Genomic DNA, 27,079 nt, shown 5'->3' on the forward strand with positions numbered 1-27,079 from the left:
CCATTAAGAGCAATGGAACAATTTATTTTGGAGATTCCATTCATGATATACAGAATCACTTCCAAATTCTCCCACATGGACCAGAGACAAGAAAATGTAGATCTGTTAAGTATTCAAAAAGGGTTTTATTTAAAAAAAAAAACCTCTCTCCCCATCTTCCTACATAGACAGAACCTGCCTCCCCTCCTCTCCTGATCCCACCCTATTGATAATCAGTAGATTCAGTCCAGGATAGTTTATACTATAGAGGTAGGATCCAGCTATCTGTGTTTTGCTTTTTGTTTTTTTTTGGTTTTTGATGATGTTGTTGTTGGAGCCACAGTGTCACTTGCAGCTTTTTCTGTGTATGTGGTACTGAGGAATCAAACCCAAGGCTTCATGCATGCTAGATGAGCACTCTACCACTAAGCCACATCCCAAGCCTTGGTGTTGTTTTGTTTTTAATAGCTTTGTACAGCCAAGATTGAGTGCCGCTGGCCTGGGAACTTGGCTGAAAAGCTGCCAGTTCTCCTTGCACTATTACAATGGACTTAGGTTCCTTTCCTCTCTATTCCATACTGATTTTTGCTAATATTAGTCCTGGCCCTTCCTGAACAACATTTCTTCTCTGTCTCTCTGTCTCTTTCTGTGTCTCTTTCTGTGTCCCTCTCTGTGTCTCTTTTTATCTCTCTCTCTCTCTCTCTCTCTCTCTCTCTCTCTCTCTCTCTCTCTCTCTCTCTCTCTCTCGTCAGTCCTGGGGCTTGAACTCTGGGCCTAGGTGCTGTCCCTCAGCTCTTCAGCTCAAGGTGAGTGCCATTTCTGGTTTCTGGTAGTTAACAGGAGATAAGAGTCTCGTGGACTTTTCTTCCCCAGGCTGGCTTTGAACCAAGATCCTCAGATCTCAGCCTCCTGAACAGCTAGGATTACAGGCATGAGCCACTAGCACTCAGCTTTCCCCCCCTCCCCTTGGCTGGACCTGGGGCTTGAACTCAGAGCCTGAATGTTGTCGTTGGGCCTCTCTGTGCTCAAAGCTAGTATATTACCACTTGTGCCACAGTGCCATTTCCAGCTTTTTCTGAGTAGTTTATTGGAGATAAAAGTCTCACCGACTGTCATTCCTAGTCTGGCTTAAAACTATGATCCTCAGATCTCAGCCTCCTGAGTAACTAAGATTACAATTGTGAGCCACTTGTGCCCAGCTTCTTCTCTCCTCTCTTTCTTTCTTTCCTTCTTTTCTGTTCTTTTATTGTGCTGGTCCTGGGGCTTGACCTCAAGGCCTGGCCACTGTCTCTGAGCTTCTTTGGTTCAAGGCTAGTGCTCTTCCATTTGAGCCATGGCTCCACTTCTAGCTGGGGGGGGGGGGGGGGGGGGGGTTGTTAACTGGAGATGAGTCTCATGAACTTTCCTGTGTGGGCTGGCTTAGAATCTCCATCTTCAGATTGACTCAGCCTCCTAAGTGGCTAGGATTACAGGTGTAAGGCAGCAGCACCCAGCCCTGAGCAACCTTTCAATCCATAGCTTACCATGTAAGCATCAAAATACACTGACCTTTGTTGCAATGAGGAGTTGTAGGAAATCTCACACTTCCCACCATCTTTTGGAAAACACGTTTTCCTCGCTGCCACAGCACATGTTGTACTATATTTAAGTGTTGAGTCTCAGCTACACGCTGTCTTAAATGAATAGGAAGGAAGATGTAAAGAAAGGGCATGCTGGTATGTTTGAAGGCTGAGTCGGGCTTCCTCACATTCCAGTACCCTGCTTCCTCCCTAGGCCACCAATCACACTTTGCTTACCGGTCATTCCACCTTCCTACCGACTCAATACACATTTGTCATTTGTTCCTCTTTTATTTTGCTCTGTTGTCCCTAAACATTCCTAGACCACTAATTGAATGGTTATCATATTTTTTAAAGACGTCTGTAGAAAAAACATATTCTACCCCCTTAATCAAATGCCCATTTCGAAGTGACACACAGGCTTCTGGCAAGAGTGAAGGCAGCTATAATAATTCTTTCGGAAACCTTATCCTGCAAGAACATCAGTCAAACACTTAAGTAGCCTAAAAATGGTCTCTGTCTGAGGAAGAAGCAAAAATAAATAATGCCACCTTCAACCTCCCATCCAGAACTTACAAAATCAAAACATATTTAAAATAAAGAAGACAGTTTAGAAAGATTTAACAGGACTTTTAGAGGATAAAAGAGACCTGGATAAGTCTTTACTACAGAAGAAGAAAACAGAAAAAGCACAGGAATCATCTTATCAAATCATCACACCTCCTGACTCTGACTCTCTCCCACCTCTCTCTTAAAACAACCTTTGTGAATATATTTTGTCCAGCAAGGTAATTCAAAATAACCTCCTCATCTCCATCTCAAGATCTTCAGTCACATCAGTGAAGTCCCTTTTGCCACATAACATTCATCAGGTTATAGACATTAGGAAGTGGACATCTGTGGGGAGCCATTCTTCTATCGACTATAAAAATCTATCTCAACTAAGGGTTTGAGCTGAGAATATTCATTACTACTGAATTAAATAATACTAACTCAGAAATGGTTACCAATTTTGATTCATGACAAGATATTACTATCTTTTAGTGGGTTACTGAAATTCTAGACTCAGATACTACTCAAATACAACCTTCTTCCAGTGGGGAAAGACCAGCTTGAAAGATTTGTTTTTTGTTTGAGTTTCCAGAAAAGTCACAGTGCTAAATACAGGTTGATTAAAATAATTTATAAGGAAAAGAAGTAAGCCAGGCACCAGTGGCTCACACCTGCAATCCTAGCTACTCAGGAGGCTGAGATCTGAGGATCATGGTTCAAAGCCAGTCTGGGAAGAAAAGTCCCCATGAGAATCTTATCTCCAAATAACCACTCAAAAAGTGGAAGTGACGCTGTGGCTCAAAGTGGTAGAGCTCTAGCCTTGAGCAAAAGACTTCAGAGACAGGGCCCAGGTCCTAAACTCAAACCCCACAACCAACAACAAAAAAAAAAGGAAAAGAAGTAGCAGTAAAAACTAAGAGACACGGGGAAATAGTGAAGTATTATAGTAAAAAAAATCTGATATGAAAACTTAGAACCTGAGGAAATAATTTTTAGAGGTGATAAAAAAAATCACTACATTACTATCATTAATCACTATCATTAATTCGCAGACTTAAGCTATGCATGAAGGCTGGAACCAGAAAGCAGAGGCAAGGACAACAGAGCTATCTGACCTGATCTATATCCTAACACACCCTAAAACTGAACTGCTACTAGCCAAAAAATGGGACAAACTTAAATGTCCAACCGGTCATTAGACAAGCAAAATGTACTGTATCCACACACCCCGATACTACCCAGTCTAACACAAAACAAATTGCTGAACAAATATGCAATAGTATAGTTGATTGATTTTAGCATTGTGCTAAAGTGAAAGAAGGTGGATGCAAAAAAAATCATACATCATATGGTTTCATTCACATAATTTTCTAGAAAATGCAAACTAATGTACAGTGCCCAAAGCAGATGAGTGATGGTTTCAGGCAAAGAGTTGAGGAAGGACTGCAAGGGTATGAAGGACAGCTGTCACTCACAAACACATGCTGAATTCCTGTGTCACAGCAAAGTCCCAGACCAGCATTCAAATTTTCTATGAAATATAACCAAAAACTGGAAGAGGGTTCTTGCATTTAATGTCTGTCACAATTAACCACCAGAAAACTGGAAGTGGTGCTGTGGCTCAAGGGGTAGAGTGCTCTCCTTGAGCTGAAGAGCTCAGGGACAGCACGCAGGCCCAGAGTTTAAACCTCACAACTGACACACACACACACACACACACACACACACACACACACACAAATACTCTAAGGGAATTTTCAAGAAGGAATTTCCCTGAAGATCAGGATCACTTCACCTTACTTCACCTCAGGTCAAGAGAGTGGGAATGGGTCTTTCATTTATTAGCTTAATAGTGTCCACAGGAAAGGGAAAGCCTGTATCCTTGGTCTCTCATGAGAGGCAGGGGCCAAGCACAAGGCAGAGAAAGCCTAAGGCTGTCTGGACACTCAAAAGGTGAACAGAGCTAGTGTTTACAATAAGCAGAAAAAATGGTGGGCTTGCTGGAAAGCTCGGCTAATAACAGGGCAGGAACTTTCCCTAGGAAACAAATTCTGAAAGTACAGAAGATGACAAATCACATTCGTTTCCTGACTCAGGTCCAGGGTACTGCTTATTCAGCATCCTGGTTATATACATCTCCCATTTGGAAGTTTTCCTAAAGCTGTCTTTCTTCCAGCTGGGAAGGAAAACTGGAATTCCTTCCAAACTTCAGATAGTCATGTGCATCATGAGTCTCCTATTTAAGAGCATAATACAAACTTCTTTTTTTCTTTTTTTTCTTTTTTTTTTTTCGGTCGGTCATGGGGCCTGAACTCTGGGCCTGGGCTCTGTCCCTGACCTTTTCAGCTCAAGGTCACAGTGCCACTTCGGGCCTTTTCTGCTTATGTGGTTCTGACGAATCGAACCCAGGACCTCATTCATGCAAGGCAAGCACTCTACAACTGAGCCACCTTCCCTGCCCAATACAAACTTCTTGAACAAACAGCTGATTTTTTCCCCCAAATGAACACCTATAAAAATAAAAGATCATTTTGCCCGTGACAAATGTCAAAGAAAGGAAGTTCTCACCATACTAAAGTAGGAAGAGGACAGGGAGGACGGAAAGAAAAATACTCATGGGTCTTACCCAGGCCTTGATTCTGTTGTTCCCATTCGATGGCGTCTGGCACCTGGTAGGTGGCTGCTTCCAGTGCGTCTATGTTTCCCTGCTCTAAGCCAGGTTCCTGGGATGTGATGCCAGGGGGAGTGAACCCTGGCAATTCGGTGTCCCCATCAAAGCTGTCATCTAAGGAGTCTGCATCTTTATCTTCCTCATCTTCTTCCTCATCTTCCTCTTCATCTTCATCTTCTTCGTCTTCTTCATCCTCATCTTCTTCTCCCTCTGGACAAAAAAAAGTCAATTGGAAACATAAAAACATCTTTTTTTAAAATCTAACACATATAACAATATATGTGTATATATATATACATTTATATATATAGTTGTGTTTGACCTTTTAAAGCCAATTTTATAGCCAATGTGGATGATGTGAAATTTTTTTAAATCATGTATCATGTTTACTCAGAGTTGTTATTATGGTAACTTATTTTTTACAAGATTAAAAAACAGCCTTGTTTCTGTTTGCTACTGGTCTTGAAAATTTATTTGTTTAGAGACTACACTGAAATATCATCAGAACTTTAAAAGGAGCTGTTCCCACCCCCTGTGCCATCACACCAGAGATGAAAATTCATAATTCAGCTCACTTTCTACTCCTCCACCTCTGTGAGCAGAACTCAACACAATATTACGTGAGAGATGCACACATCCATTCATGGGTCCTGTCTTCCCTGTGGAGGAAAAATAACCAAGAAACTGGAAGCAATCACATCCCCATTCTCAATCCACCTCTAATGGGAACTGGAAAGTAGGCAGTCTTAAAGTAACAATGTGGAAAAGATCACCAACACTCTCAGAAGAGTCAGCATGCACAACTGTTCCTTCTCAGTGATTCTGGTGGAGTAGAGGTTAGGAACATAAGGTTCCTAATGTTTTTGTTTAGAAATTTTGCTTAGAAAAAAACCAAATTTAATTTTTTGTGGTATTTGAACACCAAATAAGCCTGTGGCCAGTAAGTTAATGTATACATACACACACACACACACACACACACACACACACACACACACACACACTTATAAGAATATATAAGGGTGGCACAGAAAAAGAAAAACTGGACCTCTAAAAAGAAATTATTATTCTTAGTTTAGCATGATGAACATGGATACCCTTTATATCCACATCCAGTGACAATGCTGAAAGACCTGAAGTGGCATTTTGTCCCTTTAAATCCAGGAAGGGAAGATAAGAGGATTTATCTGAGCTTTTCCTTACAGCCACGTCACCTGGAATGCAAAGTGCATCCTCAGGACTGACACATCTTCTTCTCAGGTTGATTTTGACACTGGCTGACCCATACTATCAGATCGTAACAGGGCCACACACAAGATTCAAAAGGACAGGAAGGACAGTTTCTGAGTCACCCTCTGACCTAAGAGGCAGAATCCTCCCACCTATCCGTGCTATGTCCACTCCCAAATGTGTGGCACAAGTTTCATGCATCCCCTTCTCACTCTTGTGGAACCAACACCCCCTTAAACGCTCAGGGGTCCCACTGAGTTCAGGTTGCACAACCAAGGTTGTGCATCAACCAACGTTCCTTGCCATGGGGCTAGTGTATTCTTCCGTAACATCCTTACCTGTCAAGAATTCTGATACCTAATAGATGTCATCCACAACTGTAACTGAGGTGTTAGAACAGAAAGACAGCTCAGTATTCAATGGAGAATAGGACATGACCTAATTGATATTGCTAAGCTCAAAGTGAATTGAAAGTTAAAAATGAAAACTGCAAACCATTCATCAGCAATGTCAGGTAATGGTACCACATGGCTAAGAGATGCTTAGTGATATCAAGTGGCAATTCGAATAGAGAAATGTCCTATTACAAGTGGCAAGGAAGGGAAAATGTGTCTAGACAGCATCCTCACTAAGCCAATTTCATGTGTCTGGCCTCTCCGTCAGAATCTCTTAACAGCTGCTTCATAACCCACAACAATCTTTTGCACTTACATAGAACTTTTCTTCTGGAGAACTCAAAAGCTTTGCAGGCACTGCCCTCCAAATACGTATCATTATCTAAACAAGGACCAAGTTTATAAATCCTGTTTTATTTACAGGCTACTTTAGCTAGTCAAAATGCTAACCTTAGGTATTCAGATAATACAATAGCCAAGCTTTTAAGGAGTTTGTTCACACCTAGAATTTTTGCTTCTCTAGGTCTAAGCTTGTTTTCTTTATTTATTGCAAACATTTCTGCTTTAGGTTACCAAATCTTAAGAGTTTTCATTTTGCCCCAGATTACGTTGTTACGAAGTCCATTTCATAGTCATTTCATAGACAGTCCTCACCAAAAGTTTTTCAAACTGTCTTTTTATTACAGCTTAGACATTTTTAGTTCTCCAGAAAACAGCCAAGTCACTAGCATTTCCAGGCTTGTAGCTAAGGCATCGCCAAAGAAGAAACCTGTGGGCTGAGACTGTCATCCTAACACTGGGAGTCAGAAGAAACAGAAATAGCATTGGGGACCCGCATCACCCTGCCTTTTTGGAAAAGCAGTGATTAATCTGAATCCTCATCTTTTGCGTATTTGCTGATTCGTGTTAAGTCAAAGTTTTCTTTTCGGTGGCCTTTTTTTTCTCTCCCCTTTTTACAGTTTAACACCAAATGGATACATGTGGAAAGCAAAAGGATGTATGGAAAAAATGGTGCAGCTTCCTGGGGCTGGCCTGAGCCAGTTCTTCCCTGAGGGGTGTGGCTCTGTCTCAGTCCAGGCATCTTTCTAAAAGGGAAATGTTCACTGGTGCTTGGGAACCTCTCTGCTTATAGGATTTTTTTTTTAATATGGTAGCTAGGCATGAGCCACTGATGCCCAGGTTTATAGGGAAACTTTCTAAGAGTAAATAACAGCTGAGAAATAAGAAATGTATAATTTTATAGGATTCAACTTAGTTATAGTCAGTTTGTCTGAGTTAAGGAGAAAAAGGGAGATTAAAATGAGAAGAAAAATGTAGAATCAATCAACCAGGTTGGGGTTTTTTGTTGTTGTTATTTATTTGTTCTTAAAAAAAAAAAAACTAGAGTATCCAATTATGTGCAAAACAGAAAAGCTAGGAAATATCCTGAGGCTATGAAGCGATTTTCCAGTAGATGGCTCTCCAGGACCAGAAACTGTTGAGGAAGCTGAAGCTCTGGAAGTAACCACCATAAAATTCCCAGTGTGGTTCCCAGTGCAAAGCTGACTTAGAACTTACAGAATTTCTAAAAATTAAACTGGCCCTGACCATGTGATGTATTATACCTTATTATGTAACATCCCATAAAGCTTATTAACATCAGTGTTAATACCATATTATTAAATACCATATTTATTAAATAATACCATATTATTAAATACCATATTTATTAAACTTCATAATATAACAAACACCATCACTGTTCTTGAGACCTAGATGGTAACCAATATTGCTACATGTATCTGCATTTTCTTCTTATTTTAACCTCCCTTTTCTCCTTAATTCAGACAAACTTACTATAAATAAGCTGAATCATTTAAATTATACATCTGCTACATTTTGTATTTCTCAGCTGTTACTTACTCTTAGAAAGTTCCCCTACAGACCTGGGCATCAGTGGCTGGGATGTAAGATTATGGTTCAAAAGCCAGCCTGGGAAGGAAAAGTCTATGTTTTATTCTGACTACTTCTGGTCTCATCTGTGTATTAACATATATTTCAGCCAAGTTGTAGTCATTCTGCTACATTAGATCCTTTCCGAATTGTCTGTCCAATTATCATGCTTTCCAAAAGGCTCTGTATTATCTACATTTGAGGCTCATCCAGCAAATTGAGTAAGAGATTTAATTTGCTTTTCAAATTCCATTCTCAAATTCTCCAATATCACTCCCAAATGCTTCTGTAACCTGGGACACATTTTAAAACTAAAAATCTCAAGTGATAGTGTTTACTAAGCACTGACATCTTTAAGCACTTCTGTTGATTTCTTCAGTTCTCTCTTTTTTTTAATGCATCAGCATGTTTTAGATTCCCATATGGACCCATTTTATTCTCTTGAAAACTTCTTTTCTTACTGTTATTGTAAAGGTGTTGTACAGAGGGGTTACAGTGATATTAGGCAGGTAATGAGTACATTTTTTTTGAACAATGTCATCTTTTCCTTTGTCTTCTCCCCATTTTTCCTCCCGACCCCCTTTTGAAAACTTTTACTCCATTTCAAACTTCCCTTTAATTGTATAACAGTAAATACAATGACTGTAAGTGCCCTCCAATCTAGCCTTAACAATACTTACAGCTACATTAATGAGAAAATGAAAAAGCTTGAGGCAAGATAACCAGCCACTTCAAACACCAGCTGCAAAACATTTTAGACTCAATCCATGTTTCAAATAGATGTTTAAAGATATTCTTATTTCATTTTGTACTTCTTAACATTTGAGGACTTTGCTCTTGATAATGTTATCTCCTTTATCTGGTTAGCCATCTAAAGAGACAAGTGAGTTACATTCACATTCACCATGGCCTAATCCCTTTTCAGACCTAACCCCATATAAATGGCCTGTTCTCCATTATCTTCTATAAATTCTGCCCCAAATTAAATTGAGTTTCCCTGATAAAGCCCTATAGCAAGTGTAAGTTCTATAGTCTAACTCCTTTTCATTAAACAACTGCTTTTGAATTAGATAACAGCTTTCCTCTGAGAAATAAGACTAAAGTGATACTATTTATTTCTCAAGGCTGATATACAGAAAACACAGAAGCTATATTAATAGTGTATCTATAAATTCTGAGCCATCTGGAATAAAACTTTTTTCAATACTTTAGTAATCCTATGGGATTATTAGCAATAATTAAATATACATAACTTGTATATAAAAATCCACATACAGTCAACTGATAGATTAGTTAGGTTGATTATTCACTTTGCAAAAATATGTATAAAGTCAGGTGCCAGTGGCTCATGCCTATAATCCTAGTTACTCAGGAGGCTAAGATCTGAAAATCATGGTTCAAAGGCAACCCAGGTAGGAAAGTCCATGAGACTCTTCAATTAACTACCAAAAAGCCATTAGTGGATTTGTGGCTCAAGCAGGATAGTATCAGTCTTGAGCAAAAACAGTTCAGGGCAATGACCAGCCATTGAGTTCAAGCCCCAGAACCAGCCTTTTTTTTTTTTTTAATCTGTCAGGGGCTTGAACTCTGGGCCTGGGCACGATCCCTTAGCTCTTCAGCTCAAGACTAGTGCACTACCACTTGAGCCACAGCGCCACTTCCAGTTTTCCGGTAGTTAATTGGAGATAAGAGTCTCATGGAATTTCCTGCCCAGGCTGGCTTTGAACCATGATCCTTAGATTTCAAGCTTCTGAGTAGCTAGAATAACAGGTGTGAATCATGGCACTCCGCTAGCATTTTTTTTAATGCATAAAAATAGACTTCCCCTTCAAAATGTTAAACATAACTAAAACTATCCAAAATGAATCTTACTTACTAATTTTTATGTGATCTTCTTAAAAGCAAAAATCTTGTGTTATTCATCTTCATATCCCACCACTGGGGATCAAGCATTATGCCTTGCTCAAAACAACTCAAGCCAGGCACCAGTGGCTCACACCTATAATCCTAGCTACTCAGGAGGCTGAGATCTGAGGATTGCAGTTCAAACCAGTCTGGGCAGGAAAGTCTGTAAGACTCTTATCTCCAATAAATCACTCAGAAAACCTGAAGTGGCACTGTGGCTCAAGGGTTAGTGCGCTAGCCTTAAGCTGAAGGGACAATGCCTAGGCCCAGAGTTCAAGCCCGACAACCGACCAAAGGGAAAAAAAAAAAACAAAAAAAAACTTGACTCAATACATGTTGACTGAAAAAAATTATGCTATCTTCCTCTTTGAGTAGTTTTATAGAGCTTGAATATAAGTATTACTTTGTTTATATATAAACATATATATACAAACATTGTGTATGTGTCTGTGCATGTTTCAAGTATTTGAATTTTCTAATGGAAATGCATTTATATGCTTTCTTCAAATCAGGTGAGAGCATGGGGGGAAGTGACACTTCACAAATGAACTCCCATAACACTGTTAGAGGGTCTCCCTGACCCCATATTTCTTCTGCTTCTCTCCCTCACACTCTAGCTTCCCAAAGTGGTTTTAAATAATTAAACTAGCTGAGCACTAATGGCTTATGCCTGTAATTAACTCTAGCTACGTAGGAGGTCCATGGAGGACCATGGTTTGAAGCCCAGCAGAAAACTCCAAGAGACTCTACCTCCACAATCAGCAAATAGCCAGACTAGAGATGTGTCTCAAGTGGTAGAAGACTAATGGTAAGCAAACAGTCCCAGAGTACAAGGCCCTGAACATAATCCCTGATACCAGCACACAGGCAAAAATCAATCATTAGCTTATTGAGTTCCTCTTTCCTAATTGGTGCAGATACTGGCATGGATTCTAATAAGAATGAAATACTCTACAACTCTATGATGGGACCCAAGAACTGGAAGCAAATTGTTAGGGAGTTTCGAAGGAAAATGTGATTGGGAACCACTGCTCCATTTACATAAAAAGAGATCAACTTCAGGCCTGAATCAGCACTAGATTCGAATAATAACATCAATAAGCAAGACAAAGCAAGAAGGAGACATTTCATCTAAACAAGAAGATGGTCATAAAAGCAGGCACTTAATCATGATCTTGCCCAACACCTAGTACTGATAGGCCATGGTATACATGACTAGACCAAAAGATCAGACCCTGCTTTTAAAGAGTGTATAGAATTCAGTCAAGAGATCACAAACTAAGAGTCAATGACTGGAAAGACAGATTCATTTTGGGGGTGTATGTACAGTAAAAAAATAAAAATAAAATAAAATGGAGCCAGGCACCAGTGGCTCACGCTTGTAATTCTAGCTATTCAGGAGGCTGAGATCTGAGGATCTCGGTTCAAAGCCAGCCCAGGCAGGAAAGTCCTTGAGATTCTTATCTCCAGTAAACCACTCAGAAACTAGAAATGGCGCAGTAGCTCAAGTAGTAGAGCACTTTCCTTGAACTGAAGAGCTGAGAGACAGCTCAGGCCCAGAGTTCAAGCCCCATGACCGACAAAATAAAAATAAAATAAAACAAAATGGGACAGGTAAACATCTGAATTGATTCCAATTAATTCTGATTTTTAAGTCAGAATGTTTTATACAAACATGAGTCAATTCAGCTAGTCTTAGAAAGATCTGAGATCTGATATCACTGGTTCAGATTCTCCTTCTGGCAAAATGGTGAACAAATTATATGGCTCAGGAGTGTATGCTCTCCCCTGTAACACACTCACCACGCCGTACTGTCTCCTACCCCTTTTTCTGCTTACTTATATCATCTACCTGACACCTAGCCCATGGCTGCATGGAGAGGATGTATTTCTTCATAACAATTAATACATAGTAGTATATAAGAAATGGTGTATAACTTCATCAAATGGTATGTACATCATCAATCATAAAACTAAGTCACATTATGTGTTTACTGTGTGTCCAAAAGCACTACTAAAAACGTTACCTGCAAGCTCTTAATCCTCACAACAAGGCCTGAAGTAGATACATCAGTGTCCCTGTTTCTCAGGTGGAAAAATAGAGCCCTAAAGATATTAAATACTAGGCAGGTACAGGTGGCTCACACTTATAATCCTAGCTACTCAGGAGGCTAATATCTGAGGATCATAGATGGAAGCCAGCCGAGGCAGAAAAGTCCATGAGACTCTTAACTCTAATTAACCACCAGAAAATCAGAAGTGGAGCCATGGCTCCAAGTGGTAGAGCATTAGCCTTGAGCAAAAAAGCCCAGGCCCTGAGTTCAAGCTCCATGATTGACTACAACAACAACAACAACAAAAAATGGTATTAAATACTTTGGTCAGGATTTAGTGTGTTTTCATAATGGAATCAGGACAAACTCAAGCATATCCATTTGAGAACAGAAGTAGAATTCTTTTCCAACAGACTCTATAACTCATCATTTCAGACTGGTTGTCTGAGAGACGTCACAGAGGAGAACTTGGAGCAGAACCATTTGTCTCTCCTTCCTGTCCTCTTAATTTTATTGTCCTTTGTTTGTGAAGCAATATAGTGCTGAATATTGCTGTAGAATGATCTTGTTAACACAGGTTGTATTGCCTATGTTGGACTGCCTTGAAATAAATTGAGCTTTTAAGGGGGATAGAGTGTGGGATGCATGTGGCATTAATCATGAAGGTCTTCTGACTGTCATTTACCTAGAGATTGAATGTGTTTCCTTCAACATGAAAAGAGGGCAGATGATACCTATGTGGGAGATGGGGTTCACTACTTGCTCTTGGGCCCTGGGTGAAATTTACATCCTGGTCTTGGTTGGCTTTTCTCTGTGGAATCAGGGATGAAGAAGAGAACATAAGAAAATTACCTTCTATATAGGAAACAAGCCAAGAGCTAAGGTGACAGAATGCCTGGCAAGGTGCCTAAACAATTGTTCCAGTACTTCACGTATCAAATAAAAAGAAATGTTAAGGCCACGCACAGAATGGATCAGAGCCTGGGAATTTGTTAAGACCAAGATAAATTCATACCTGATGAGCCTAATTCATTTTCTACTTTTTCTTACTTTCTTGGTTTACGTTGTTGTCCATTAGGTTTGAGGAGCAAGCACCTTTACAACTTCAACTAATATCCATTGTGAAAAGATGAGAGATTTCATCAAGTCCTGAGTCAGAGTTTTAATGGGAAACTGGAACCCTCAGAATGTAGATGAAGCAGACACCTTAAGAAAATCCAGAGAATAGTGGCAGGCTTCTGGCTCACCTGGAGAGTCTCCCTGTTATGCTAAAAACTTGGAGATTCAGCTGGGAATGTGGCTCAGTGGTAGAGTGCTTGCCTAGCATACATAAAGTCCTGGGTTCAGTTCCTCAGTACCACATAAACAGAAAAAGCCAGAAATAGTGCTGTGGCTACAGTGGTAGAGTGCTAGCCTTGAGCACAGAGAGGCTCAGGGACACTCACAGGCCCTAAGTTCAAGAAAAGGTACTGGCAAACATGGGCAGAGTATATGTAAATCTTTCAGACAAATTTAATGTTACCAAGTGTGATAATGTTTGAATGCTTTTAGGATCATTTAGGCAGATGCATTATATTTTTCTTCTGATCTTTTCCTTTGGGGCAATGTATAGTTTAAATGTTAAGAGGATATCTGATGCCCAAACAACTTCATAGTTATAAAGACAGCCACATGTAGTGCAATTGATACTATCATATTTTATTTTACACATTTTTAAGTTTATAATTATCTGTGCTCCAGTGCAATAAAAACTCTTGTTTATAACACTAAAATTTTTATAGATATACATTATGTCATGCACTTATAATGTATGTTTAATACATATGTGCATATTTTAATGTATTTATAATTTATATAGTGTATTATATTATATATTTTGTATATATCTTATTTTATATATTATATGTGATTTTATATATAATGTGTATCATATACATATATTAAAAAGTCATGTTTTGAAATACCTTAATTTTCTCTAAACATCTAAAAATACCTTTGGAATATCCACAATCCTCTATATAGTCCAAAGGTATATATTTGCTTGAACACAAAGAAATCTCTGCTTGGACCAGCCCCATGAGGTCTCTCAGACATGGAGTGTGAACCCAGATTAATCATTCGGAACAAATCTCTTTGCCTGAGACTGGAACAGCCCTCTTGAGAGAGCCACAGTACAGTCTCCTATAAATAGGAGATCTGTTGGCCTGAGGCTGAGCACCTGGCTGCCTCTTGTGCAGTAGAAAACAGTCACTCCTGTTATTAAAAGCTAATCTTAAAGAAAATTCAGGTAGTCAATAAGTTAGGAAATTTTGCTTGACTACATATCTATAAGATAATTTCTCACTACTGGGATCTATGTGGCATCCATTAAAATTTGCAATTTTTCCACATTTGGGGATTCGTTACCAATTATTTTCTCTATAACTACTGATAGAATAGTGAATATACATACATATGGAAATCTATACACATACAGACATAACACACATACACATACACACATATATACAAAACCATATACATCAATTCTCTAAACCAGAGCTAAGTTCTCTACCCAGACAGAGTCATTTTGCTTTGCATTTTTGTTATTTGTATACTTATCTACCTCTTCTGCTAAAATGTTCCAAGAAATCAAGATTTATCTCCAATTCTTCTTAGTATTATGTAAAACACCAAACACTAACCACATGAATACTTAAATGAATAAATAAAACCACAAAATATCTACCGTGCTAAATCCTTCCATCCTCACAAGCCATCATGTATAATTTTATGAGTCCCTACGGGGAATATACAAAACAGTAATGGGCTGGGCAAAAACAGATGGACTCTACAACAACTCTACAACAATGTTTTCTTAATTGTGATCATAGTAATGAATGAATCCCCTATGATAAGAAAAGATACCAGAAACATCCCAGTGAATGTCAGCCGTCTTTCTTGAATAGCAGAATTTGTAAGCTAGCTTTATGAAAATATACCACAATATTGATTTTAAATATTTTTAAAATCTCACTGACTATGTGAACATTCCTAGCAACATATAATGGCCATTCTGAGTGCTAAGTAATTGACTCTACTGCCTAGGGAATATACAGATGCTTAAGAGTTGTCATCACCACCAAAGAATACAAAATGATTTCAGGGAAAGACAACAAAATAACTTACTGTAAGAGTCAATCAATAACTGAAATCACCAGCAATTCTGTGTTGCAAAACCTGTCATACAAAACACTTAAAAATGATGTATAGAAAATTATCGTCCTTCTCTATCAAATTTGGTAATAAGTATTAGGCACTGAGGGTAGGAAGTTTGATTAATAAAGTTACCTATTTTTTAAACTTAACCCCCATTGCATGTGGGGGACAAAAAAGCATCTAGGAAGGGGGTCAGAACTGATTTCAACATTAAAATCAAAGAGCATATCCCTTCAAATACTCTTTTCTACTTCTTCCCTGCTGTTCTACCATTTAAGCAGCTCTGTCAAAGAGGCAAAAGTCAGATTTCAAAGCATTTCTAAGAACAAAAGCCAAAGCTTGGGCTCATTCTTAACCTTATTAAAGTTAACATTCTTTTCTTTTCTTTCTTTCTTTTTTGTTGGTCATGGGGCTTGAACCCTGGCACTGTCCCTCAGCTCTTCAGCTCAAGGCTAGCGCACTACCACTTGAGCCACAGCGCCACTTCTGGCTTTTTCTGCTTATGTGGTACTGAGGAATTGAACCCAGGGCCTCATGCATACAAGGCAAGCACTGAGCTACCTTCCTAGCCCTAAAGTTAACATTCTTAACCTGACTGCGTCACGTTTATCACACAACAGTTGCTTCTTCTATATTATATACCACAGCACCACAGCAGCCACCAAAATAAATCATAAGAACTTGGTTTTATAAATGTGGCCTCAAGATAGGATTTTTTTTGGCCGGGGGGGGGGGGGGGGGGGGGGGTGTAGTCCGGTCGTGTGGCCTGAACTCTGGGCCTGGGTGCTGTCCCTCAGCTCTTCAGCCCAAGGCTAGTGCTCTACCACTTGAGCCACAGTGCCACTTCTGGCTTTTTTTTTTTTTCTCTGCTTATGTGGTGCTGAGGAATCGAACCCAGGGCCTCAAGCATGCAAGGCAAGCGCTCTATCACTGAGCCACCTTCCCAGCTCCAAGATAGGATTTTTGAATGTTTTCATTCACCAACTCTGAGTTGGTAAGAACTAAAAATTTAAAAGGACTGAGAAACCTGCCCATGTAATTGTAACCCCTCTGTACAGTGTGTTCACAAAAAATAAAAATTAAAAAAAAGGACTGAGAATATGAGTCCTTACTGGGAGAACAAAAAAAATTTGTTTTGTGAATTGTAGTGTTTTTTCCTTCATAAAGATAAGAGCCCTCTAGGAACATCAGTGGTACATTAAAGCAAAAAAGATCAGGGACAGTGTGCAGAACTGAATTCAAGTCCCAGTACCAGTACTAAAAAAAAAAAAAAAAAAGTTGAGCCAGGCACACGGGTGGCTCACACCTGTAATCCTAGCAATTCAGGAGGCTGAGATCTGAAGATAGTGGTTCAAAGCCAGCCCAGGCAGGAAAGTCTGTGAGACTCTTAGCTCCAATTAACCACCAGGAAATCAGAAGTGGAGCTGTGGATCAAGGTAGTAGAGCACTAACCTTCAACAAAAAAGCTCAGGGAGGGCTGGGAAGGTGGCTCAATGGTAGAGTGCTTACCTTGCATGCATAAGGCCCTGGGTTCGATTCTCAGCACCACATAAGCAAAAAAGAAAAAAGCCAGAAGTGGTGCTGTGGCTCAAGTGGTAGAGCACTAGCCTTGAGCTGAAGATCTGAGGGACAGCGCCTGGCCCAGAGTCCAGGCCCCACGACCAGACCCAAAAAAAAAAAAGAAAAAACTCAGGGAGGGCTGGGAAGGTAGCTCAGTGGTAGAGTGCTTGCCTTGCATTCTTGAGGCCCTGGATTTAATTCCTCAGCACCACATAAGCAGAAAAACCCAAAAGTGGCACTGTGGCTCAAGTGGTAGAGCACTAGCCTTTAGCTGAAGAGCTGAGGGGCAGCACCCAGGCCCAGAGTTCAGGCTCATAACTGACAAAAAAAAAATGCTCAGGGACTGTGCCCAAGCTCTGAGTTCAAGCCCCATGACCAAAGGGGGAAAAAAGGTGATTTAATGGCAGAATGAATGTAGGCAGCTACAAATAAATAAATGCATGCATAAAATTAGTCACTGTCCTATTCTGAATAAAAAGCCAAAACATTTTTGACATCTTTGTATTTCAAGGATGCTAACTACAATTCTAGTGGAGTTTTGTATAAGTATAATGTATTTTTAATCATCCCAAAATTTTACTATGAAAAAAAAAATGCATGCACAGAAGTAAAATGTTCCAGGCAAGGTGAATGATAAAGCATTAGCTCTTTAAAAATCAAACAGCACTTTGGCTGACAAGGTAAAAGACACTGAAAAATGTACAAAACCACATGCACTTAAGAGACAGGCTTTCTTCAATGACTAAGAAATGTAAAATACATCACACCTTCTCCCCATCCACCATTTACCATCACTCAGGTGAATGTTCCAGAGACCAAGCATGTCTGCCTTCCAACCAACTGGCAAATTCTTTGGGAGCAGAACCCCTGTTGTATATTGAATTGTGTCCCCAAAAGATGTGTTTCATGCCCTAACCAGCAACACCAATGAACAAGAAAGAGGGTCTTGTTAGATATAGTCAAATTAAAAGTCACTAATTTGCATGGGGCCAAATCTAATGACTGATGATCCTTATTAAAAAAAGGACACCAGCTGGAAGCCAGCCCCCTGGGGCAGGAGTCAGTGAGACTCTTACCTCCAATTAACTACCAAAGAGTCAGAAGTGGAGCTGTGGGGCTGTGGAGCTATGGTTCAAGTGATATAGTGCTTGCCTTGAGAAAAGGAAAAGGAAAAAAGGAGGGAATCTTGGGCATGGTGACACAAAGCACAGAGAGAAGGTAGCTATGCGAAGAGATTAGGGCAATGCTACCACAAGCCAAGAGATGGCAGGGTCTACCAGAAGCTGGAAAAGCAAAGGGGTTCCTATCTTAGAGGCTGGACAAGGATAGCCCCACCTGTACTTTAACTTTGGCATCTAGGCTCCAGATGTGCACAAGAATAAGTTTCTGGTTTTTTTCAATCGTAGGGCGTGAACTCAGGGCCTGGGTGCTGTCCCTGAGCTTTTGTTCTCAAGCTAGCACTCTACCACTTTGAATTACAGCACCACATTCAGTTTTCTAGTAGTTAATTGGAGTTAAGATTCTCATGGACTTTCCTGCCTAGGTTGCCTTTGAATCATGATCCTCAGATCTCAGCCTCCTGAGTAGCTAGGATTACAGGTATGAGCCACCAGCACCCAACAAGTTTCTATTTTTTTATCCTACTCAGCAGTGGTACTTTGTTATGGCTTGAGAAACTAATGACACTCTAAGTCATCTTGATGACTAAAGGGAAAGGAGGAAAATGTTGCTGGTTTGGGATGTTATTTATCTCTTAGAGGATAAATTGGACAATGGATTCAGAAAGTTCCTTAAAATGCTCTGCCCTTGGTATCTAGTATCTAATAAAAGCATGTCTCTTTCCAAATCCCACTGAGAAATATATCTCATTCTTTAGAGGAATACTCCTGATTCCTAGGAGGGAGGAAAGATCTTAAAATAACATATAAAGACAATCATAACATCATTAAATAAACATATCTCTTTGTTTCAAGACAGAATCCTGCTCTGCAGCTCCAGTAGGCCTCAAACACAATCCTCCAAGTGCTGGAATCATAGGCATGCACCATGTCCAACTTTACCACTGCATATATTCAGGTGGAGAATTGTATGTCATTTGCCACATACAACAGAGATTACTATTTGAAAGGCAGCCAAAGATAATTTGACATAACTAATACATGTTCTAGAGAAGAACAATGCTCTTCCTGTGGCTGAAATCCTATGTTAAAATTAAAATGCTTTGCCTCAAGCTACACTTATATTCCTGGCAAGGTAGAAAAATAGATATTAAAAATAGAGGACCTGAACATATCAAGGAATCTAGTAGTTTCACCTGTTTAAATTAACATGGTCTGTTCAGCTTTTTAAGCTTTAGTTATACCAGCATAAGATTGTGATATTATTAACATTTACTATTTAAACCTAATTAGTGTATCTTCAGAGCTAGGAGAAATGATGTGCTCATTCAAAATCTTAAGCCCAACAATGTAGCAAAAAGAATATATCTTAAGCAAAAAATGTCTTTCAGAAACCTTGACAAGGATCATAATTTAGATTAAAAAACTGACAAAATATATACTCAAAAAGAAGCTGAAATAGAATTATGTAGAAGAAAAGAACTCGCACACCAGGAACTCTTAGGCACATCAGAAAATTCTAACATATTTTAATATAACTTCCATCACTTACTAAATTTAGAAAGTCGCTGCAGTTTCACAAGTATAGATTACTCACAAATCTAATTTTTTCCTTGATTTAAAAGTGCTGCCAAGCCAAGCTGTCATCTCTAACTCAGGTTAATTTCAGAAAACCTGCTCTTTCCAGATGGCATCAAGGAGAGCAGGCAGATACGGAACTCAAATTCACGTAGCATCTGTCTTCATGCAGAGCACAGAGGTGTTAGCCTTCAGGCCTGCTTTGGTCCATTTCTTGAATTAGCATTCTGCTATGGAATTCTCTAGGCTCTTTACATGTCATGTTTTTCCACATACAGATTACCAGTGCCACCCTGAAGGCTTCCAATAGTCCCCTACAAACTAGCTGAACCTCCTTTCTTGTAGTTGAGAAGATACAGCATAAAATAACAGCACACCTTGTCTCCTGAAAGCATCAAACATCAAAATTACTAATGGGGTGCCCAAAAGCTTACCTGTGCTCCAAGTGAGTGTGCTGGCACCTCAGATATCTTGACATTTTGTACCTCCATGAGGTATGTTCATCTATCAAAACATTCACTATAGTAATTACAAGATTGTGATAGATAGATAGATAGATAGATAGATAGATAGATAGATAGATAGATAGATAAAGACAGCTGTGCCCCAAGACCCCTTTTCACAAGCAATCCCAGAGTCTTGAAAAGTGCAATATGGCATGAAATTCTCAGCTTTAATAATCAAAAAGCTGCCTATCTCCAAATAGTAGAGCATATTAACCCAGAGATGTTACCAAGAGAGAATAACCCAGTATGAATAAACAGAGCTGTGTTATTAAAATCAATACTCATTAAAACTTCCAGGCAAAAAACAAGGAACCTGGTAAGAAAAATTCAACTTCTACATTTAAACCTAGTATTCTCAACCCACTTGAATACTGAAATTATCTAGGACACTCTTTTTTTAGTGTTGATGCCAAAAATCTCACCCCCTACCAACTTAATCTAAATCACTGGGATTCATTAAAAGCTCTCCAAATAATTGTAATGTTCAATTGTAATTGAAGATTGTCCATAGACACTAAGGTCAACAAACTTGTTCTACATAAAGAACCATATTATAAATGTGGTATCTGGGCCACTTAGTCTTTATCAAAGCTTTACAATTCTACTTGCTTTGGCACAAAATTAGCTATAGGCAATATGCAAATGAACAAGTATGGCTCTGTTCCAATAAAGCTTCTTCATGAATTTTGAAATTTAAATTTTATACAATTTTTATATGTGACAACATACATTTGTGTTTTTTTTTCAATGATTTAAAAATGTAAAAACCAAGCTTAGAGCAAGTGTCAATGGCTTACACTTGTAATCCTAGCTACTCTGGAGGCTGAAATCTGAAGATCATGATTTAAAGCCAGCCCAAGCAGAAAAGTTTATGCAACTCTTAATTCTAATTAATCAACAAAAACCAAAAGTAGAGCTATGGCTCAAGTGGTAAAGTGTCAGCCTGGAGTAGAAAAAGCCAAGCAGGAGTATGAAGCCCAGAGTTCAAATCTCAGTAGGAGAACAAGCATGCAAACACATGCATGCGCATGCGCACACACACATATACATACATACAGACACACACTCATACACACACAATTCCTAACTTACAGGCCATATAAAAAGAGGTAGCTGGCTAGATTTAGTTAGCCACAATCCGACGTATGATTTGAACAGATCTACTTAATCATTTCTCAAAAGTATTTGCTCAGTGACACACTCAATCAGTCCCAGAAAAGACTCTCTTCCAAGAATGGATACCTTCTGATTCCAGCTGGTCCAGGCCATAGGAGGCAGCTGTATTAGCATGGCTAATAGATGGAACCGTTCTCTCAAATGGTAGCTCAGAAACAGGAAGCGTTGGGGAAATGCTGGGCACCTCCTCCATTATTCCAGTGGGTGTCACTGGAGAGCTCAAAACTGGTATAAACTCATTTGGCCCTGTGATGGTGTCCATTAGATCTGCCAAACACAAAAGATAAAACTTGATCTACAAATTATTCATTATGGAAAACATAAACATGTGCATTTTCATTTTAAGCAAAAAAAAAACAGGACTAACAAAATGAATACCTCATTTACACTAAGTTAACATTTAGCCTAGCTCTTCTTTTCCACATCTTAACAGCTTAGCTACCCACAGCTATCCATACTTTATTACCCAGGAGAATATATTATCTAAATCAAAACTTTATTTTTAAATGTTAAGCTCCCATTTATTTTATTGACAATATTACAGATGTTGCAAGAAGACTATTGTAGTCACATTAAGAAGTTAAAGGCAGGAAATTTTTAAATATATGCCAAATTCTACTTTGTAAGAACCACGTATGTTTCCCAAAATCATGGCAAAGTGCCAGTAGAGTATGGATATGTGTGGCAAACAGGCTCCTTTCATGGCTTCCAAATATAGCTCCAGGCATTCCCAAGTCTATAGATAGTAGTAGTAGCTTGGAAACATAGCTGATCTAGGAAGCACAGGCCCTGAGTTCAAACCCCTACCACCAAGAAAGAAAAGAAAACCTGGCTGATCATAAATCTTTTAAGGTGATTTTTTCAAATGTAGATTTTTAGCTTTTCACACATTCCAACTTTCTAACTTGGGATCTCCCTGGCCTGAGAATAATTTTTTAAAAGCTCCCAGAACATGGAACAGGGTCTGGTGAGAATATAAGTTGGGGCAACCATTTAGGAAAGCCGGCATTGGCTCTTAAAAGTCAAATAGTCATACACCCCTATGGCCAGCGACTCCACACCTAGGTTATTCTGGGAAGGAAATCCTCCACACAGAAGTAGAGGTGTGGTTTAAGGGACAGAATGCCATCCTTGAGCAAGAAACCCAAGCGAGAGTACAAAGCCCTGAGTACCAGAACCAAAAACAGAAAAGAAACATGCACAAAGTGTTAGTGGTAACAATATTTACAGTAGCAAAACCTAGAAATGACCCAAATCCAATCACCAGGTGAGTAGACAGACGGGTGAATAAATATGCTGCATTTTTATAATGGAATGTTACACAGTAGCCAAAGGACAACAGACTATATGGTTGCAGAATATGAAGTAAAAGAAGTAAGTCCTCAAAAGCCTGTCTATAATACAACACAGCCTCACTTCTGTTCCTTACAGAACAGATCCACCCCCAACACACTGAGCCCCATTCCCTCCCTTACAGACCTTCTGCAGAAGAGGTGACTTCGTGAGACAAAGGGACAACTGTGGTGGAAGCGGTAGTGGCCAGCAGCTCCCATCCTCTGGACCACTGAGTGGCAAAAGCAGCATCAGGAGCAGGTGACAGGGACCCCTTGCCTTCCTCAATCTCACCACTGTCCCCGGTAACCTCGAGGATGGCCGTCTGCTCTTGTGACGCCAATGGTAAGGTGGCTTCTGGGTCTTCCACAGCAGTCGTCATCTCTTCAGTGATGATGTCTTAAAGTGCATGGGGAAACATTTTTAAATGGACCAAATCCCCATACTTAAAAAGTTACCACATGATGAATAAATTGGGGATAAGATTATAGCAGCTATGTCAGAGATTGGGAAAGCCCAAAGGAAAAATTCAGAAATCAAAGGCTCATAAAGAAATGTCACTGTTGGTGCTTTTAAAGGTTGTAGATCATAAGAGGCTGAAATATAAAAATGGTAATTTGAAGTCAGTACTGGCAGGAAAGTCTGAAAAACTCTTATCTCCAATAAACTACCAAAAAGCAAGAAGTAGAGTTGTGACTTAAGCAGTACAACTAAAAGAGCTCAAGAACAGAGCCTCCATTCTGAGTTTAAGCCCCAGAACTTGCACACACACACACACGCACACACACACACACACACACACCAAAAAATGTTGTAGATCAAAATTGTCAGAATAAACTAGAATAAAATCCAAAGCAACTAGAAAAGTCAACAACTAAGCATGTTATACAGAACTAAACTGCACTCAAAAATTTCAGACTAAGAATCTAAGGTTAGGTTAAGCTACATACTTGGGGTTTTGTTGGTTTTTTTTGGCAGTTGTGGGGCTTGAACTCAGGGACTGGGTGCTGTCCCTAAGCCTCCTGTGCTCAAGGCTAGCACTCTACCAATTGAGCCACAGCGCCACTTCAGGTTTTTGAGAGGTTTATTGGAGATAAGAGTCACAAAGGGACTTTTCTGTCCAGGCTGGCTTCTAACTGCAGTCCTCAGATCTTGGCCTCCTGAGTAGCTAGGATTATAGGTGTGAGCTAGCTACACAGCTTTTAAGACTCTGTCTTAAAAAAAAAAATCTTGTATGAGTATTCTTTTCACATTTGCACATCTGAAGGGAAAAGGAACTTGAATAATAATTATAATATCTAATATTTCCTAAGTGTCTGTTATGTGCCACATACTCAGTACTGACTGCACACTGTATTATACTATTTTGTGCCCCGCTCATCTGGACTAAGAGGATGTGGAAACTAATATCATTCCATGGGAAGTGCGCAAATGAACTCCACGAATGCAAGCAACAAAGTGCATTTACTGGGTCTGAATTCTAATTCAGCCACTTATTTGCTCTGTAAACCCTGAACAAATTACTTGTTATCCCACAACTATAAAATGAGGACAGTGTTATCATCTAATTCATAGAGCTATTATAAAGACAAAATAACCTGTAAAATACTTGGTATAGGGCTGGGAATGTGGCTTAGTAGTAGAGTGTTTGCCTAGTATGCATGAAGCCCTAGATAAACAGAAACAGAAAAAAAAAAAAAAAAGCCAGAAGTGGCGCTATGGCTCAAGTGGTAGAGTGCTAGCCTTGAGCAAAAAAAGAAGCTCAAATTACAGGCCAATTTCCTTGATGAACACAGATGCCAAGATCCTTAACAAGATTCTAGCTAACAGAATCCAGAAACACATAAAAAAAAAAATACACTATGATCAGGTAGGCTTCATCCCAGAGACACAGGGATGGTTTAACATACGTAAGTCAATAAATGTAATCCAACATATCAACAGAGCCAAGATCAAGAATCACATGATTATCGCCACAGATGCAGAAAAGGCCTTTGATAAAATTCAACATTCATTCATGCTAAAAGCTCTGGAGAAAATAGGAATAGAAGGAACATTTCTAAAAACAATAAAAGCCATTTATGACAGACCAATAGCCAATATTATACTTAATGGGGAAAAGCTACAACCAATCCTCCTAAAATCAGGAACAAGGCAAGGATGCCCACTGTCTCCACTCCTCTTCAACATAGTCCTAGAACCCTTAGCCAGGGCAATAAGGCAAGAAAAGGACATTAAAGGGATCCGCATAGGGAAAGAAGAAGTGAAACTATCCCTTTTGCAGACGACATGATACTATACCTCCACGATCCCAAAAACTCCATCCCCAAACTTTTAGAAATCATAAGTCACTTCGGCAAAATAGCAGGATACAAAATAAACCCACAAAAATCAGTTGCCTTCCTATACACTGATAACGTACAGGAAGAGAGGGAAATAAAGGGAGCAACACCATTCACAATAACCTCCCAAAAAATAAAATATTTAGGAATTAACCTAACCAAAGATGTAAAAGAACTATTTAATGAGAACTATAAAAAGTTAAAGAAAGAAATTGCAGAAGACACTAGGAAATGGAAAGACCTCCCATGCTCCTGGATAGGCCGACTTAATATAGCAAAGATGGTAATACTTCCAAAATTAATATACAAATTCAATGCAATTCCTATTAAAATCCCAATGACGTACATCACTGAAATACAGAAAACAGTCCAAAAATTTATATGGAACAACAAAAGACCTAGAATAGCCAAAACAATTCTAGGGGATAAAGACAATATGGGAGGGCTATCCATGCCGAACTTCAAACTCTACTACAGAGCTATAATCACAAAGACAGCATGGTACTGGCACAAAAACAGACCCGAAGACCAATGGAACAGAATAGAAGATCCAGATAAAATCCACAGGCCTACAGCCAGCTGATATTCGACAAAGGAGCCAAAGACATACAATGGAAGAAACACAGCCTCTTCAACCGCTGGTGCTGGGAAAACTGGGCAGCCACATGCAGAAAACTAAAAGTGGACCCCAGCCTATCACCATGCACCAACATCAACTCAAAATGGATTAAAGACCTTAACATTAAACCTGAATCTCTGAAACTACTGCAGGACAGAGTAGGAGAGACACTTGAACTAATAGGCACAGGAAGGAACTTCCTGAACAGAGTCCCAGGGTCACAACAAGTTGGAGAGAGACTCGACAAATGGGACTACCTTAAAATAAAAAGCTTCTGCACAGCTAAATCTATCGCAACTAAGCTAGAAAGACAACCAACGAATTGGGAAAAAATATTTACCAGCAATATATCAGACAAGAGGTTAACATCCTGTATATACAGGGAACTCAAGAAACTAATCCCTCCCAAACCTAACAAACCAATTACTAAATGGGCAAGGGAACTAAAGAGGGACCTCTCAAATGAAGAAATAAAAATGGCAAAGAAACACATGAGGAAATGTTCATCATCCCTGGTGGTGAAGGAAATGCAAATAAAGACAACCCTGAGATACCACCTTACCCCAGTCAGAATGTCCCACATCCACAAATCAGCCAACGACAAATGCTGGAGGGGATGTGGAGAAAGAGGAACCCTATTACACTGCTGGTGGGAATGTACACTTATACAACCACTTTGGAAAGCAGTCTGGAGGGTCCTTAGAAAGCTAAAGATTGACCTCCCTTACGACCCAGTCATACCACTTCTAGGCATCTACCCTGAACAACAGGAACCAATATACAAGGACACGTGCACCTCCATGTTTATTGCAGCACTGTTCGCAATAGCTAGGATATGGAAACAACCTAGGTGCCCCACCACAGATGAATGGATCCAAAAATTGTGGTATCTATACACAATGGAATATTATGCAGCCATTAGAAATGACAAAATAATGGCATTTGCAGGGAAATGGATGGAGCTAGAAGGAATCATGTTGAGCGAGGTAAGCCAAGAACGAAGAGACAAACGGTACATGGTCTCCCTGATAAGTGGATGCTAAATCCAAAAGGTTAGGTGATACGACAAAACTAACAGGACTTAAGAAACAAAGAACTCCCGCTCATCTGGTTGAACCACTACTAAATATCCCCATGCTGCTGATCACAAATATGGTATATAACATGTGAACACTGTTATATACTACAGACTGTGATAGACAATTTGCTCCAGGAAAGTTAGAATGAACTTTGACTTTGAAATTATGTAATCACTTAATCACAATCAAAAAAAAAAAAAAAGAACTTCGGGGAAGGGGAGGGAGGGAGGGGATGGTAGGGGGAAAACAATGGAGGGGGTAACAATGTTCAAGAGGAAGTGTACTCATTACCTC

General features: G+C 39.4%; 1 protein-coding gene across 2 annotated transcripts in view; it reads right to left on the reverse strand.

Moving 5' to 3' along the window:
• Positions 1 to 27,079, reverse strand: part of Armh4 (armadillo like helical domain containing 4) — a 108,898-nt gene that overhangs the window by 62,204 nt on the left and 19,615 nt on the right. For both annotated transcript variants that reach the window (XM_042682553.1, XM_042682551.1), the window contains exons 3-5: positions 22,893 to 23,144; positions 21,480 to 21,680; positions 4,717 to 4,971 (exon numbers count right to left, since the gene is read on the reverse strand). In XM_042682553.1, the coding sequence (XP_042538487.1) occupies positions 4,717 to 4,971; positions 21,480 to 21,680; positions 22,893 to 23,144 (708 nt within the window). The remainder of the gene's footprint in view (positions 1 to 4,716; positions 4,972 to 21,479; positions 21,681 to 22,892; positions 23,145 to 27,079) is intronic.

Source organism: Dipodomys spectabilis, unplaced genomic scaffold (genome assembly GCF_019054845.1).
Source record: "Dipodomys spectabilis isolate Male_0828 unplaced genomic scaffold, ASM1905484v1 ptg000073l, whole genome shotgun sequence".
In the NCBI taxonomy this organism is placed as follows: domain Eukaryota; kingdom Metazoa; phylum Chordata; class Mammalia; order Rodentia; family Heteromyidae; genus Dipodomys; species Dipodomys spectabilis.